Here is a 14,997-nt window from a genome sequence, read left to right as displayed (position 1 = left end):
GAGCCAGGACTCCTGGGTTCTGGGATGTCAGGCAGTCGCAGGGCTAAGAATACAGCCCCGAGAGGCCTGGCTCCCGGCCGCCTCACCCCTGTCTAACCACTCGACCCCACTGCCCTCCCAGAGCCAGGACAGAACCCAGCAGTCCTGGCTCCCAGTCCCTCCCCCCCCACACACACACCGCTCTAACCACTAGACACCCACTCCACGTGGACACTGACTAATGGAGCCTCCCAGGAGCTCCCCCCGCCCCGTGATGGGAGATGGGCACTGCCCCTTCCCCCCATGGACCCTCCCCGCGCCCCAGGTGCAAGCTGGGCGAGGGCTGGGAATTCTCCGAGCCTGGGGCCTGGAGTGTGTCACGGGCCAGCCTCCCCTTGACAAGATCCAGAGGCCCTGGCGGATCCTGCTGGGGAATCGCACGCTGGCACCTGGCCAGGCACCAACATCCGCGGCTGGGTCAGGATGGGCCCCGGCACCGCCCCCCAGGGCAGCCCCTACGTCCACCCCACAGGGCTCAGGATGCGGCAGGGGGAGCCGGAGGCCTGGCGGGGGGTGGGTGGGGAGGGAGAATGGGGGGCTGGTGGAGGAGCCTGCTGGGACTCCCCTCTAGATGGGGGGGGGGCTTGTTGCCAGAGGTGATGTGGGGGGGCACCCAGAGAAATATGCTTCTCAGAGCTGCCAGTCCTTCCTGTCCCCCCCTCCTGCCCCACAGCTTCCCAACAGGCCCCGCCCTGGCAGGAGTTACCCAAGTGCCTGGGGCAACTTCCTGTCCTGCTCTGCTGGTGAAATATACGAGGGACACGACCCCGGCCAGCCCAGGGATCCCCCATCCCCTTCACCCGCCCCTCCCCGTCTGGCCCAGGTACCCAGCCTCCCTGGCTCTCAGCCCCCTGCCCTGCCTCCTCCCAACCTGGGCCAGACCCTCCCCAGCCCCACCGCTCCTACCAGCCTGCACCTGCCCACATCTCGGCTCTGCTCCAGTGCCCACGGTCTCTCTGCACCCGATTTGTAACCAAGACCCCCCCCCCGGCCACACCCCGCAACAAAGACGCCTGCGCCCCCTCCCCCGTTACGGGGCATCAAAGCCCGAGTTACCCCACTGCTGTCAAGGGGACTCTCTGGATTGATGCTACCATCACTGAATGCAGGATCCGGTCCCGTGGCCCTGCCCTCCAGATCAGAATCATGGGCCCATTTAGACCCGTCTCCCGTCTCCTCCCTGACTCTCGCCTCAGCCCCTGGGGCCACCTAGTCTGTTAACCCTGCTAGAGAAAATTGCTGCCTGACCCCAGGCTGCGGTGGGGTGCCCTGAAGCATGGGAGTACCTTTCCCCTGGTATGTGGTATCCCAGCTAGTGCAGCCCCAGGTACTTCTGCCATCCAGCCCCGAGTCTAAGCTCTTGGGTGAACACCCCACGTGCCCTGACCTCACTGACACCCAGTGGCAGGGAGTCCCACAGGATAGTTAGCTGTGGCGTGTCTTGGTTTGAAATCAGTTCCCGTCTCCCCGGGCGCTGGGTTGTTGTTTTGTTACAGGCCTGTCCCTGGCCGCTGGGCTTTGCAGGACACGTTTGTCGTCAGAGCATCAGTGTGAACGCAGAGCTAGAGCTGCAGCCGGGGATCCCCCCTCATTGGCTCCAGTGGAGTGACGCCTGTTTACACTAGCTGGGGATCCGGCCCCAGTGGCTCCAATGGAGTGACGCTCGTTTACACTAGCTGGGAATGTGGCCGCCTTGATGCCAGTTGCTCTCTGGCTCCGCATGGCCCCTTTGCTCAGAGCCGGGAGGCGACATCGTGGGGAGAGGGTGTGAGGCCTACAGAAGGAGGGGGCTGTCCACGGCGACCCAGTGGGTCTATCCCGGGAGTCCTGACCCGCCACAAACCCTGCTCTAAGGCCCGCTGGGGACAGAACCCAGGAGTCCTGATGCCCAGCCCCCCCCACGCACTGCGTTCCCGGCCTGTACTGGGAACGCTGGGGAAGCAGGATCCCGGCTGGGACAGAATAACTGGCGCGGCCATCGCATTAGCCCAGCTATTCAGAGGCTGCTGCTGGCGAGGGGGCCGGGGGGGGGGGGGGGGGGGGGGGGGGGGGGGGGGGCTGGGAATTGGTTTCTTGGCCTGGCAGCTGGCAAGGAGCAGCCAAGTCCCTCCCTCCCCCCCCCCACCACCCGCCGCCCGTCGCTGCCAGCTGGGTGTTAGCACTAAGTCCCTTGTGTAAACAGAGCCGGGTGGCCAGTGCTACCGCAGCCCCCGCTCCCCCCCCCCATGGTCTAATGAGCCCCTCCCCTCCCGGTCAGGCCAGGTCTCTCCACACTGCGTCATTCCTGGGCCTCCACCCCAAGGGGGTCCCAGTGGCGGGGCTTCTGCAGCGTTCTATAGCGAGCTGCCGTGCTCCTCCCCTGAGGTGGCTGCAGTTTCCGTGGCCGGGGCAGGAGTGGCAGGCGGTGGGGCCGGCTGGGGCGTTCGCTGTTTACAGAGAGCAAAGGGAAGGGGCCGGATGGACACAGCTGGGTCACAAAGATCCGGGCCAGCCAGGGCCAGCTACGCGCCCCCGCCCGCTGCTTGGGGCAGGTGCTGGCAGCGTCTCAAACACAGAACCCAACGCTACCAGGCTCACAAGCCATTGAAGCAGTGGGCCCCACACTTTTTAACCCAGGCCCCCCCCTTGCCCCCATCTGCCCCCCCCCCACAGCTGGGGCTGGGAGCAGGTCGGGGGCTGAGTCTGGGGGCCGGGCCTGGAGCAGAGCGCGGGGCAGAGGGGGGCTGGGTGGTGCTCCCTCCCCGCCCCCCATGGGCCCAGCTGTGCCCCCACCCCCGAAAGTTCCTCCCTCTGATTTAAAGGGCTAGGGCTGGTTCAGGTACACCCCAGGAGGCCGGGGGTGGGTGAGCAGGGGGCTGCGGGTCGGGAGCGAGGGGCTGCGGCAGGGCTCTGGGGCAGAAATCAGCCCCCTCAGGTTGGCGGTGCTGGGACATCTCGGGGCTGGGTCTCCACGGCCTGCTCTGTTCTCGGCCCCTCTGAGTCTGAATCCGGGGCCCCGGGCCCCCTGAACGCGGCGGGTCGTTCCCACCCAGACAGCCCGAGCCGGGGGCTGGTTTCTGTCCTGCGCCGCGAAGGGCCGGGGAGCCCGGCTCGTTGGTGCCGACGTCGGGAGGGGAGACGCGGGCCAGGATCTGACGCCGTCACGGGGTGACCCGCTTCTGCGTGGGCCGTCAGTCGCTGTTACATGTCCAGCCCCCACCCTACAGACCCACCCCCTGCCCTACATATCCATCCCCACCCTACTGCCCCCCACCCTACAGACCCACCTCCTGCCCTACATATCCATCCCCACCCTACTGACCCACCCCCTGCCCTACATACCCACCCCCCACCCTACAGACCCCCACCCTACATATCCACCCCCCACTCTACAGCCCCCCATCCCCCCTCTGCTCCCCTCCATCCCCAAACTCCTCCATCCCTTCTTCATCCCCCAGCTGCCGCCCCCCCCCCCCCCCATAGCTCGCCAGCTGTCTCTCCGGGGCAGGGCAGGGGCTGGGCTGGCGCTCTCAGCGACCCCCCACCTCGCTGCCAGGACGCAGGGCGGCACGTGCCCTTAAGAGCCATTGACGGAGGTAAATAAACCCTGACTTGATGGGCGGCTGGGAAACCTCCCAGGCTGGCACCTGCTTGGGTGGGATTCAGCGGCCACAGAGCGCGAGCGCTAGCGAGCGCTGGGGAAATCCCCCCGCCCAGCTCGGCTGGTGCCCTCAGTCCTGACTCGCTACCCCAGCGCTGGACACCCCACACCCCCACTCTGCCAGTGCCCATCCCCCCCCCACCCATACACCCACCCGCCTCCCTTATACCCCATCTATCCCCCGGCCGTCAGTCATCATTGTTCTTTTAAACCTGCTGCCTCTTCATGTCACTGAGGGCCCCTGATTCTTGTGCTTTGTGACGGGTGAGTAACTCTTCCCTGGCCACTTTCTCCACCCCGTGCCCCATTTCATCACCTTCCCCCTGAGCCGTCTCTTTTCTAAGCCGAACAGTCCCAGCCTTTTTCATCGCTCCGCCTATGGCAGCTGCTCCATCTCCCTGCTCATCGCTGGTGCCCTTCTCTGTGCTTTTTCCAATGCTAAGATAGCGCCTTTGAGCTGGGGCGCCCAGAGCTGCAGGCCGGGTTCGCGGTGTGGGCGCAGCCTGGATTTAGAGAGTGGCTTTGTGATATCTACTGGCATTTTATCCAGCCCTTTCCTCATGGCTCCTTACGTTCTGGTCGCTTTTCTGACGGCCGCTGCGCATCGAGCGGCTGTTGTCAGAGAAGTAGCCACAATGCCAAGGTCTCTTGCTTGAGTGGGATTGATTGTGCGTATAGCTGGATTATGTTTGCCAGTGGGCATTACGCTGCATTTAGCAACGTTGAATTGCAGCTGCCATGTTGCTGCCCAGTCACCAAGGTCTGTGAGATCCTTTCGTAACTCTTCCAGGCAGATTGAACCATCTTGAGTCATTTAATATCATCTGTAAACTTGGCCACCGCCCGGTTCCCTTTTCTGGATCATCATTTCTGAATATGTTGCACAGCCCATGTCCCACTCCAGGTCCCTGGGAGACCCTGCTAGGTACCTTCTCCACTGTGAACATCGACTATTTATTCCTACCCTCTGTTTCCTATCTTTTAAGCAGTTGCTGATCCAGGAGAGGACCTTCCCTCTCATCACATGACAGCTCACTTTGCTTTGCGCTATATCCACTTAGCTACCTTTGTTGACCCCTACAAAGATTCCAATAGATTGGTGAGGCGTGATTTCCCTTTAAAAAAAATCCATGTTGACCCTTCCCCAACAAATCATGTTTAGATGATATGTACATGTATGTGATCATTCTGTTCTTTACTATAGTTTCAACAAATCTGCCTGGTACTGAAGTCAGGTTCACCGGCCTGGAATTGCCAGGATCGCCTCTGGAGCCTTTTTAAGAAATCGCTGTCACATTAGCTATCGGCCAGTCAGCTGGTGCAGAAGCTGATTTAAATGAAAGGCTGCGTAGCACAGTCAGTAGTTCTGCAGGTTCTTATCTGAATTCCTTCAGAACTCTTGGGTGATACCACCTGGTCCTGGTGACGTATTCCTGGTTCATTTTTCAATTTGTTCCAAAACCTCCTCTACCAACATCTCGATCTGGGCCAGATCCTCAGATTTGTCGCCTAAAAAGAAAGGCTCAGGTGTGGGAATCTCCTTCACGTTCTCTGCCGTGAAGACGAAGGCAAAGAATTCATTTAGCTTCTCCGCAATGGTCTCGTTATCCTCGAGTGCGTCTTTAGCACCTCGCTCGGCCAGTGGCTCCCCTGATTCTGATGTACTTCAAGCAATTTTGCCTGTTAGCTTTTGTGTCTTTTGCTAATTGCTCGTCAAATTCATTTTTGCTCTGCCTAATGAGCCTTTTACACTGGATTTGCCGGCGTTTGTATTCCTTTTTATTCCTTCAGTGGGATTTGACTTTGGTTTCTAACCACCTCTTTTACTCTGTTGCTTAGCCGCGGTGGCCGCGGTCCCTCACCGCACAACGTTGTGGGTTTGGTTTTTTTTAAAATTTGGGGCACACATTTCGTTTGAGCCTCCGTGAGGGTGTTTTAGAAAAGTTGCCATGCGGCTTCCAGGCATTTCACCCTAGTGACTGTTCCTTTTAATGTCCCTTTAACCAGCCGCCTGCTTTTGGTGGCGTTTCCCCTTCCTGAAGTTAAATGCCGCAGCCACCCTTTCGTTGGCGGTGTCCCCCCTGCAAGGATGTTACATTTCATGACACTCTGGGTGCTGTTAGTGAGTGGTTCTGCTCTGTTATCCAGCCCCTTAGAAGATTTCAGGTCCTTTTCTGGCCCAAGGGGCGATTAGCTGGGTGGAGGGGTCCCCAGCTGGTCTCCCGTTTCGGCCCCCAGTTCATCCCTCCCCCCCATCTCAGAGCCGATTGCAGGGCTCGGATTTCCTCAGCATCGCTCTCCGGGGCCCAGACAGGGAGAGGAGGGTTGATCCTTACACAACCCCCCCATTCCCCCCCCCGCCCCCTGCAGCCTGTCGCAATGCATCGAGCTGGGAGGCCCCAGGGGAAATTGCCCCATAGGGGCCACATATCCGGGGGGGGGGGGGAGGGTGGACAAAGGAGAAAGGCTTCCCAGCAAGTGAGTAATGGGTTCAGCATGGAATCATCTGTCTGCTACCCCAAGGGGGCGCTACCCACTGGGATCGGAATGGGGCAATGAGTGGGGAAGAGACCATCACTAGAGCCTGCCCATCCTGCAGTGCCCCCCAGCACCCCGTGCCCCGCCCTGCCCCCAGCCAGGCTACTCCTTATCAGGGCTCTCAGGCCCCCCCCTGCACCTCACTCGCCCCCCGCCCACTGCCCCCCGCCCTGCTCTGGGCACAGGTGGGCAGTGATGGCGTCTATGGGGACCTCAGGTCACACAGGATGCAGAGCCATTACCGAGGATGGGAAACTGAGGCACCAAGCGGGGAAGGGACCTGCACGGCAGGGGCAGAGCTGGGAATTGAACCCAAGTAGCCTGATGCCTATACTGGGCAAGGGACCCCAATATAAACAGCCCCCAGACCCACCCCAGAGGGGGCTGCATCCCAGCGCCGAGTGAGGGAGCCTTGTGTAACGTCCAGTGAATTGGCTAGTGTCTCAGAATTAGGTTGTTTTCATTATCTGCCCACCCCCGCTCCACACCCCCAGAGCCCCCCCCCACGCAGAATCCACCATCCCCCCCAGCTGAGTCCAGCAGCCTCCCACCTATGGCCTGAGATGTTTGTGTTGTAGAAATGCTCCATCTGGGCCCCTGGCCAAGACCCATCCCTCCCCCCCCACTGCCTTTCCCCTGCTCCTCCCCCCCCCCCCCCCACGCCGCTTTGATCTCCTGTCGGATGCCAAGGAGCCAAGTCAGTGGGGGCGGGGGGGGGGGGGCGGCTCACGATGGAGATCTACCATAAACAGCCCCTCTGGATCTGCAGAGCAGGGGGCTCTGCAGGGGGCCCTCGCCCCTCGCAGGCAGTGCTGGCCCCTAGGGGGCGCTGTGCTGCAGGGAGTGGGGAGGGGGCCCAATAGGGGGCGCCATGTGGCAGAGGGGGTCCAGTCGGGGGGCGCCATGCGGCAGGCGGGGGGGGGTGTGTGGATTGTGCCACTTGCTTCCCAGGACACAGATCCCGGGAGCCTAGTTGCCACCTTCCACCCCGTGACGTCCACGAGTGGCTGGGGGGGGATCAGGAGGGCTGGGCTGGGGGGAAGGGGGAGGTCGGCCCCGTGCGGTCCCTGCTGGCAAGCCGCCCCCAGTTTCCATTGTTTGTACTGGAAAGGCTTCATTATTAATAATGTAAATAGCCCCTGGGGCAGCTTCCAAGCCGGGCGCTGGGGCTGGACGAGGATGGAGACGTCCAAGGAAAAGCCGGGTTGCTGCATGGAGCAGGGAGGGGGTCACAGGAGGGGGACGTGCCCCAACCACCCCTGATCATTACAGCCCCCGGGGCTGTGGGTGCGTCGGACGCATTACCCCTGGGCCAGGCTTCAGCTCAGTTAATTCTCTTCAGCCCCCTGGAAGTTCTGCTGGATCCGGAATTTTCCTGCCCCGTCCTGTTCTACTGCGCTGCCGTGGGGCTGCCTCAGCCCAGAGCTGGCTGCATCGCAGGGTGAGCGTCCTGCAGCCCATTGGGATCCTCAGGGCACCGAGCTCTGCCAGGCTTACGCAGCAGAGCAGCGAGGCCGGGGCCTGCCCCTTGGAGACGTCTGCACCGCAGATCCGGCTGCTGCCAGGGACTCTGACCCTGGCCTCAGCGTGTGGCATGAGCCCAGGTTATGCCACCAGCCACAGCCCCCACACCCTACAATCTGTCCCCCCACATCCCCCCTGCCCTACAACCTGCCCCCAGCCACAGACACCCCTTCCCTCTCCTCCCCCCCCACCTGGGCACCAAATCAAAGGAAACTGACAGGATGAATCATTCGCACATTCCAACACCCACCACAGCGCAAAATGGGCCGCCGGGCAGCCAGACAGACAGACAGAACACCGCCCCTCCCACGAGCGCTACCGGTGCCCCTCTGTCCTGACCCGCAGCCCCCTGCTAGCCCAGCCCTGCCCCCCCCAGCTCTGCCAGTGCCCCTCAGTCCCGACCCCCAGCCCCCCTGCTAGCCCAGCCCTGCCAGTGCGCCGCAATCTAGCCCAGCCCTGCCCCCCAGCTGTGCCCCTCAATCCCGACCCCCAACCCCCTGCTAGCCCAGCCCTGCCCCCCTCCCAGCTCTGCCAGTGCCCCTCAGTCCTGGCCTGTCTGACCTTCTGTCCCCGCTTCAGCCGGCCTGAATCACGGTGGCTCAAACCGGCGCCGCGCCCCAGCCAGGACGAGCTGGCAGCTGGCACGTTTTGCCTTCCCTAAACATTGCTCAGAAGCAGGAGAACCCAGTTCCTGGCTGGGCCTGGCACTGCCACGGACCTGGCAGCCCCCCCCGGCCGCAGGTCCCAGCTGCTGCCCCCTCCCTGCACCCCCAGCCCCACGGGATCCAGGCAGCCCGGCCCCAGCCCCAGCCGGACGTGAAGAGTCGTGATCTGCGCATCCCAGCCCCAGTCTGGGCCAGCCATATGTCTTCTCCCCCGCTGCCCTGGCCCATGTGCCCCCGCCCTTCACCCCCCACCCCTGCACCTCCCCTGGCCCATGCACCCCCCTACCCTGGCACGAACCCCCCGATGGAAGGAGGAGGCCGCGTGAGCTGTTCAGTCCAATGTGCGGCAGGACCTGGGCGGGCGGCTGGATCCTGGCATGGGAGAAGCCCGGGGCAGGTGGCCCAACCAGTCACTGGCCCGGCCCGCATGAGCTCATGGCTGGGACTGCAGCCACGGAGCCCATTAGCGCTAATGGCTCTGCCGGGAAATGGTGTGTGGGGTGGAGGAAGGGTGGCCCTGCCCCACGCATGGCAACAGCGGGGCAGGTCCACGAGGCTCCTGCCCCACACCCTACAGCGCCCCCTGCTGGCGGGGGCTGGGCTGGCGCGCAGGCGCTCTGCAGCGTGGCAGGGGCTTACGCTGGCGCTGGGCCAGGCTGGGCTGCAGTTCCGGGCCCTGGCTGGAAACTGGGGACACTGGGACCTCCTCCCCGGGTTTGATTCCACCCCCCAACCCATCCCCCGCCCCTTGCAGCTGGCTTCCATGCCCCCATTGCCCCCAGCCTGGCCCATTGCAGCCAATGTCTCTGGCTCCTCCCGCAGGCCAGGAGCCCCCTGCCCACCCATTCCCCCCACGCACACCTGCCTGCGCTCAGGCCCCATGGACCTTGATTCCTGGATGCTCAGTGGTTTTCCATGGACATGGGGAGGAACCTGTTACCTCCCCCTGCTGCCCCCATAACCCCACCCCCTGTAACCCTCCCTTCCCCACTTCCCCAGCTGGCCTTGGTGCCCTCCCCCTTCCCAACACCGGACACCAAGGACAAGCCCCCCCCAGCGTGGTTGCAGGGCTCAGTCTCTCCCAGCAGGGGGCGCTGAGTGCAGAGGGGCACCCACACCCCCGAAAACCAGCCTCCTCCTCTCGGCACCCCCAAAGCCTTGGCTGCGGGGGGGTGGGGGGGACAGGTCGATCCCCCATTGCACACAAGGGGTCATTGCATCCAGCCTGACAGAGGCAGGCAGCTGGGCTAGCCGGGCTCTGCCCGCCCCCAGGCCATTCTGTACCCAGCCCCCCCACCCCCCCGCCAATGCTTTTCTGCCTCCGGCTGGTGCAGGCTGGGAAAACAGGCCCAGATTTTCCCACAACGCACTGGGCCAAACGTAAGCCGGGGAGGCACAAGGCCAGGGTGCCGGTGTCACACCCGGCCAGAGCTGGCATGCCATCACCGAGGGGCCAGCCCTAGCTCCAGCGCCCGCGCAGCGCAGAGGCTTCGGGGTGGGAACGGGGCCCCGTGGGGGCAGGACTCACAGGCTGCCGGCGCGGCAGTGGCTCCCCGCGGGGGGGTCCTACAGGCTCATCCTGCCCTGCTCCGAGTCCCACCGGCTGCCACGCCAGGCCCCAAGGGGCAGTGGGGCTGGGGGCTCCATGGGGCTCTTCCCAGGCAGAGGGGACAGCTTGGGGCCATGGCAGCCCTGGCCCCCGCGGGTCAGTTCGCCCAGCTCCGAGGTGCCAGGCCCTGTGAGCCACGCAGCTTGTCAGGGCCGGGGAGCGCTCAGATCTCACTGAGCTGGGGGTAAACAGGGACCGGCAGGGCCTGACACCACATTCAGAGCCACCTTCCCTCCCTGAGCTAGTCAAAAGGGCTCTGGCCTCTTCAAGGGGGAGCTGGGGGGGCCAGGACGCCTGGGTTCTCTCCCCAGGTCTGGGAGGGGAGCACACAGAGACCAGCCCCTTGGGTGCCTTTCCCATGGTGCTATGAAAAGCAGGAGCTGCTGGGGCCATGGTGCTTGTCCCAGGCACTGTCCATGGGGAGCCGGGCCTAGAACCCATGTCCCCTAGCACCAGGCGTCAGAGCTGAAGCAGCTGCCCCTTTGCTGGCAGGGGTAATAGGGCACTTATCTTGTGTGTGGAGTCAGACAGCGAGCGCTAGAGGCCACAGCTCTGAGCCCCCCTGACGACGGGCAAAGCCGGCGGCTCCAGCCAGAGCAGAGCAATGGGCTCTCTCAGTCTGGATTGAAGGGCAGCGCTGCCTAGGGGATAGAGCGCTGGGCTTCAGGACGCCTGGGTTCTGTTCCTAGCTCTGTCCATGACCTTGGGTGATTCCTTTCCTCTCTCTGTGCCTCAGTTTACCCTCCCACCCCCTGGGGGCAGGAATGTGTCACCTCCCTGTGGCTGTGGGACTCTGATCTCCATTGGGGCAGACCAAGGGGCCCCTCCACCCCTGCAGAGTCCGGCGGTCCAGTGGCTAGCGCGCTGCAGCGCATGCCTGCTATTGCCCCTTCATGGACCGGGGCTGGGCGGGCCCCACAGGGACAGGCTCCAGGGGCATGGCACAGGGTGGCACAGGGGCCATACCCTGGGTAGGGTGGCAGGATGACGCTGCCCAGAATTTTGCCCGGAACAAGCCAGACGGCCCCAGCTGGCTCCAGCGCCCGGGACCTGGGCACCGCCGGGCACCCCGTCCCGCTCAGCGCCGGGGCACCCCGGGCACCGCCAGGGCAGGCAGCTTAGCGGCAGGGTCGTCCCGTCCCTGGGGGACAGGTGGGGGGGCAGGAGCCCCTGCTCTGAGCCAGCCACCGGCGCCCCCTTCCCCGCCGGCCCCCGGCAGAGAGGGGTGGGGGGCTCCCCCTGCAGGCGGCCCGGCGCTAACCCCCCGGCGGATGTCGGGGGCCGGGCGCAGGGGGGCGCTGCGGAGCGCGGCGCTCCGGTCCCTGCGCACGGCCGGCCAGGGAGCAGCGCAGCGCAGCGCAGCGCAGCGGGACCCCGCACCCGGAGCTGACTCGCCCCAGCGGGACGTTGTTCCCTCGGCCGGGGCGGCTCCGTCTCTGCCCCGTTCGGCGCGGGGAGCCCCGGACGCGCAGGCCCCTCGGAGGGCTCGATCCGGCCGCTTGGGGTTGGGGCGCGGGGGGAGCCCCTGAGCACGGTAAGGAGCCGCGGGGCCTTCCCGGGGGGGGGTCAGTTCCTCGGGGGGGGGGGTCTGGGAGATGGGGGGCGGGAGCGCCCCGGAGGTCCGGAGTGGGGGGGGGGGGCGGGTGTAAATGAAACAGACGCGGCCACGCACCCTCTGCCTCGGCCGGGGGCCGGTGCGGGGCTGCGCTCCGCGCTGGGGGCCGGGACTCCTGGGTCCCGCGCTGGGAGGAGGGGGGGTTTCAGGGAGTCAGGACTCCTGGGGTCTCCTCTCTGCCCCCCCCCCCCCCTCCCCAGGCTGGGACTGTCCCCAGCATCACCCCTGGGGCTCTGTCCAGCCGAGGGTCCCAGTGCCGGGGGGGTGGGGTCAGGCGTGGCTCCCGGGGGGGATCGTTCCCTGGCTCGGGGCCGTGGGGGTGGCAGGCGGGGCCAGTCCCGCAGGGGCTTCTGCAGAGCTGCCCTGGGGCGTCCGAGGACCCCTGGGCCGGTCACCCTGACTCCCCCCTCCCGGCCCGGGGTTTAAATGTCCTGACGCTTGGGGGCCCCTCACGCTGCCTGGACACCTGCCCCGACTCCCACATTTCCCCCCCCCCACCACCGCTCCAAACTGATGCCCACCCCGCTCAGACACCCACCCCCCAGCCGGCCTTGGGGGGGGGGGGGATGACTGAGAGCCCACAGCTCCCTTTCCAACCAGCAGAGGGCGCCTCCCTCAGTGCGGGGTGGGGGGGTGGCGTGCGGACATGGCGGGTGGCAGTGGCAGGGGGTGTCCCCTGATGCCCGTCTCTCTCCCCCTCCCACAGGTGCCCATGGCTGGTGCCAGCGGCAGACCCTGCTGAGAGGATGTTCACCTGCCACCCGCTCAATGCCTCCCTGCCGGGGGGGCCCAGCAGCCCCGGGGAGCCCCCGCCCGTGCCCGTCGGCAGCTTGCTCTTGGCTAATTCCTCGGGGGGCTGGGTGGAGGTGCTGGAGCCGCCCCTGCCCTCGCCGGCCATGCCCATCTTCTCCATGACGCTGGGCGCCGTCTCCAACGTGGTGGCCCTGGTCATCCTGGCGCAGTCCTACGCCCGCTTCCGGCGCCGCTCCAAAGCCACCTTCCTGCTCTTCGCCAGCAGCCTGGTGATCACGGACTTCGCCGGGCACGTCATCCCGGGCGCCTTCGTGCTGCGGCTCTACGCCACCCGCCTGAACTGGCAGGCCATGGACGGCACGGGCGCCATCTGCCAGTTCTTCGGCGCCTGCATGGTGTTCTTCGGCCTGTGCCCGCTCTTCCTGGGCTGCGTCATGGCGGTGGAGCGCTGCGTGGGGGTGACGCGCCCGCTGCTCCACGCCTCGCTGGTCACCTCCGTCCGGACCAAACTCACCCTGCTGGGGCTCTGGGCCTCCGCCCTGGGCATCGCGCTCCTGCCTGTCTTCAGCTTCGGGAGCTACGCCATCCAGCACCCGGGCACCTGGTGCTTCATCAAGGTGCAGCCGGCCGAGAGCTGGCCCGAGGTGACCTTCGCCTTGCTCTTCTCCCTGCTGGGCCTGGCTTCCCTCCTGGCCGCCTTGGTCTGCAACACCCTCAGCGGGTTCAGCCTGGTGCGGGCGCGGCTGCGGGGCCAGCGCAAGTGCGGGCAGCGGCGCGCCAAGGCCCACGACATCGAGATGGTGGTGCAGCTGGTGGGCATCATGGTGGTCTCCTGCATCTGCTGGAGCCCCCTCCTGGTGAGGGAGGGGAGGGCTGCTCCCGGGGGGCCCCAGGATGCCGCAGTGGGAGGGACACCCCGTGGGTGCAGGGATGGGGGGGGCCAGGATGAAGGGGGGCGCCACAAGGGTGCAGGGTTTGGGGTTCTCTGTGGGGTCAGGGTGCGGGGGGGGGAGGTTTGCCTGCGGGGAGGGACCGCAGAGGCCGGGTTTCCACCCATTCAGCCCCTCCCCTGCGGGGGCTGCCCTGGACAGGCAGGGGCTGGCACTGGGTGCAGGAGACCAGGGGGGAGCCCAGGTGATCCCACCGCCCAGGGGAGGATTGCCCCCCTGCAGCCCCTGCCTCAGCCCCCCGCCCTCCCCAGGGATCCCCGCTTACACCCCAGCCTCCCTGGCCTGGAGGGAGGTTGGAGGCCGGGGACACGTGCGTCAGGGCCTCTGGGGCAGTTGGGGGGTGCCCCAGGCTGAGGCAGCAGCGCCCTCGTGTGGCTGCTGGCCGGTAACTGCGCAGCCATGGCTGGCACCAGCTGTGTATGCTAAGGTCCCCCCAAAACCGGGGGGCGGGGGAAAATCAGGTTGTTGGGGGGGGGCTCAGGGCGGGAGGGGGATCAGGCTGCAGGGCCCCCCCCCTTTTCCAGTCCCAGAGCTTTAGGGCCAGAGCAGGGGCGAGGGGCAGGCGTCCTGCCCCCCCAACCTCTCCCCCCCCCCCCCACTCACCGCTGCGCCCCTCCCTCCTGCAGATCTTCGTGCTGCTGGCGGTGGGCGACAAGGCCGGCTCCCTGCGCTACCAGCAGCTGCTGTTCCTGGGCGTGCGCCTGGCCTCCTGGAACCAGATCCTGGACCCCTGGGTGTACATCCTGCTGCGCCGCGCCGTGCTGCGCAAACTCTACGCCGTCCTGCGCCGCCGGCCCGAAGGCAAAGGCAGCCGCTTCGAGCGCTGGGAGGTCAGCTCCTTCCAGAGCTCCGAGCGCAGCGGGGGCAGCCGCTTCGAGGGCCAGGCCGGGGCAGCACGGAGGGTTTAGGGGGCTACACGGCGGGGGTGTCTTAAGCCTGCTTCCCCGTCCGCAGCGATGCTGCTGCCTGGGCCAACCCCGCTGCTGGCTCGACGCACCAGGCCCCTTGGCAAGGGGGCAGCCGGTTGCCCAGGCGTTTGGGCGCAGTGCCCCGGTGACAGGCGGGAGTGGAGGGGCAGGTGCCAAGAGGGCCTGGCCTGAGAGGTAACGGGCGAGCGGTTTCGCCGTCAGCTCGAGCATCGGGGCCGCGGGCTTCTGCCAGACAGCTCAGCGAACAGTGGCTTTTGGGCAGCCCCGAGCAAGGCCTGGGTCTCCCGGGCAGGCAGCGTATTGAACCAGGCCTGTTTAACGTTTGGGGAAACTGAGGCACGGTGACAGGAAGTGATGGCACGGCAGCCAGCTGCCCGGCCCAATTGTGGGTGAGTCCATTCTGCCTCCTTCAACCCCCTGGAGGGGATTCATCTTCACTGCCTGTCCTGGGGGGGACAGTGTTGGGACAGGGCTGTTAGAAAGCTGCTGTGCCCCACCCCAGAGATGGCTGCATACCAGCGCCAGGTGAGGGAGCCCTGCATAAACAGCTCCCGCACGCCCCCAGAGGTGGCTGCATCTCCATGGAGCTGTGTATAGTGCCCGCAGCCTACTCGCTACCCGGGACACGACGTCCCCCTTCCACCAGGCAGCCCTCCCCCTTCATGGGCCCCCCCGAGCCACCAGCCCCTAGGCTGGGCTGGAGTGGCAAGTATTTGAGGAAGCGGGGATGGGAAT

The 14,997-nt window shown here is 65.7% G+C and overlaps 1 protein-coding gene across 1 annotated transcript; it reads left to right on the top strand.

The window, feature by feature from the left end:
• The first annotated feature begins 11,438 nt into the window (after window positions 1–11,438).
• Window positions 11,439–14,317, top strand: PTGER1 (prostaglandin E receptor 1). The gene is made up of 3 exons (XM_067563440.1): window positions 11,439–11,549; window positions 12,337–13,240; window positions 13,960–14,317. The coding sequence occupies exons 2-3, from the start codon at window positions 12,377–12,379 to the stop codon at window positions 14,239–14,241; spliced, it is 1,146 nt and encodes a 381-aa protein (XP_067419541.1). The 5' UTR covers window positions 11,439–11,549; window positions 12,337–12,376; the 3' UTR covers window positions 14,242–14,317.
• Window positions 14,318–14,997: the final 680 nt, after the last annotated feature.

Source organism: Emydura macquarii, unplaced genomic scaffold, assembly GCF_026122565.2.
Source record: "Emydura macquarii macquarii isolate MOO-44397 ecotype Brisbane River unplaced genomic scaffold, CSIRO-AGI_Emac_v2 contig_2485, whole genome shotgun sequence".
Lineage (NCBI taxonomy): Eukaryota > Metazoa > Chordata > Testudines > Chelidae > Emydura > Emydura macquarii.
The sequence above is the reverse complement of the archived record's forward strand: the minus strand, read 5'-3'. Positions and strand labels throughout refer to the sequence as shown.

What these genes read in the sequence shown, in the direction of transcription:
- PTGER1 (XM_067563440.1), top strand. Translation starts at nt 12,377, where the DNA reads ATGTTCACCTGCCACCCGCTCAATGCCTCCCTGCCGGGGGGGCCCAGC. An exon ending in TCTGCTGGAGCCCCCTCCTG is followed by an intron (nt 13,241 to 13,959) that starts GTGAGGGAGGGG and finishes TCCCTCCTGCAG; the next exon opens with ATCTTCGTGCTGCTGGCGGT.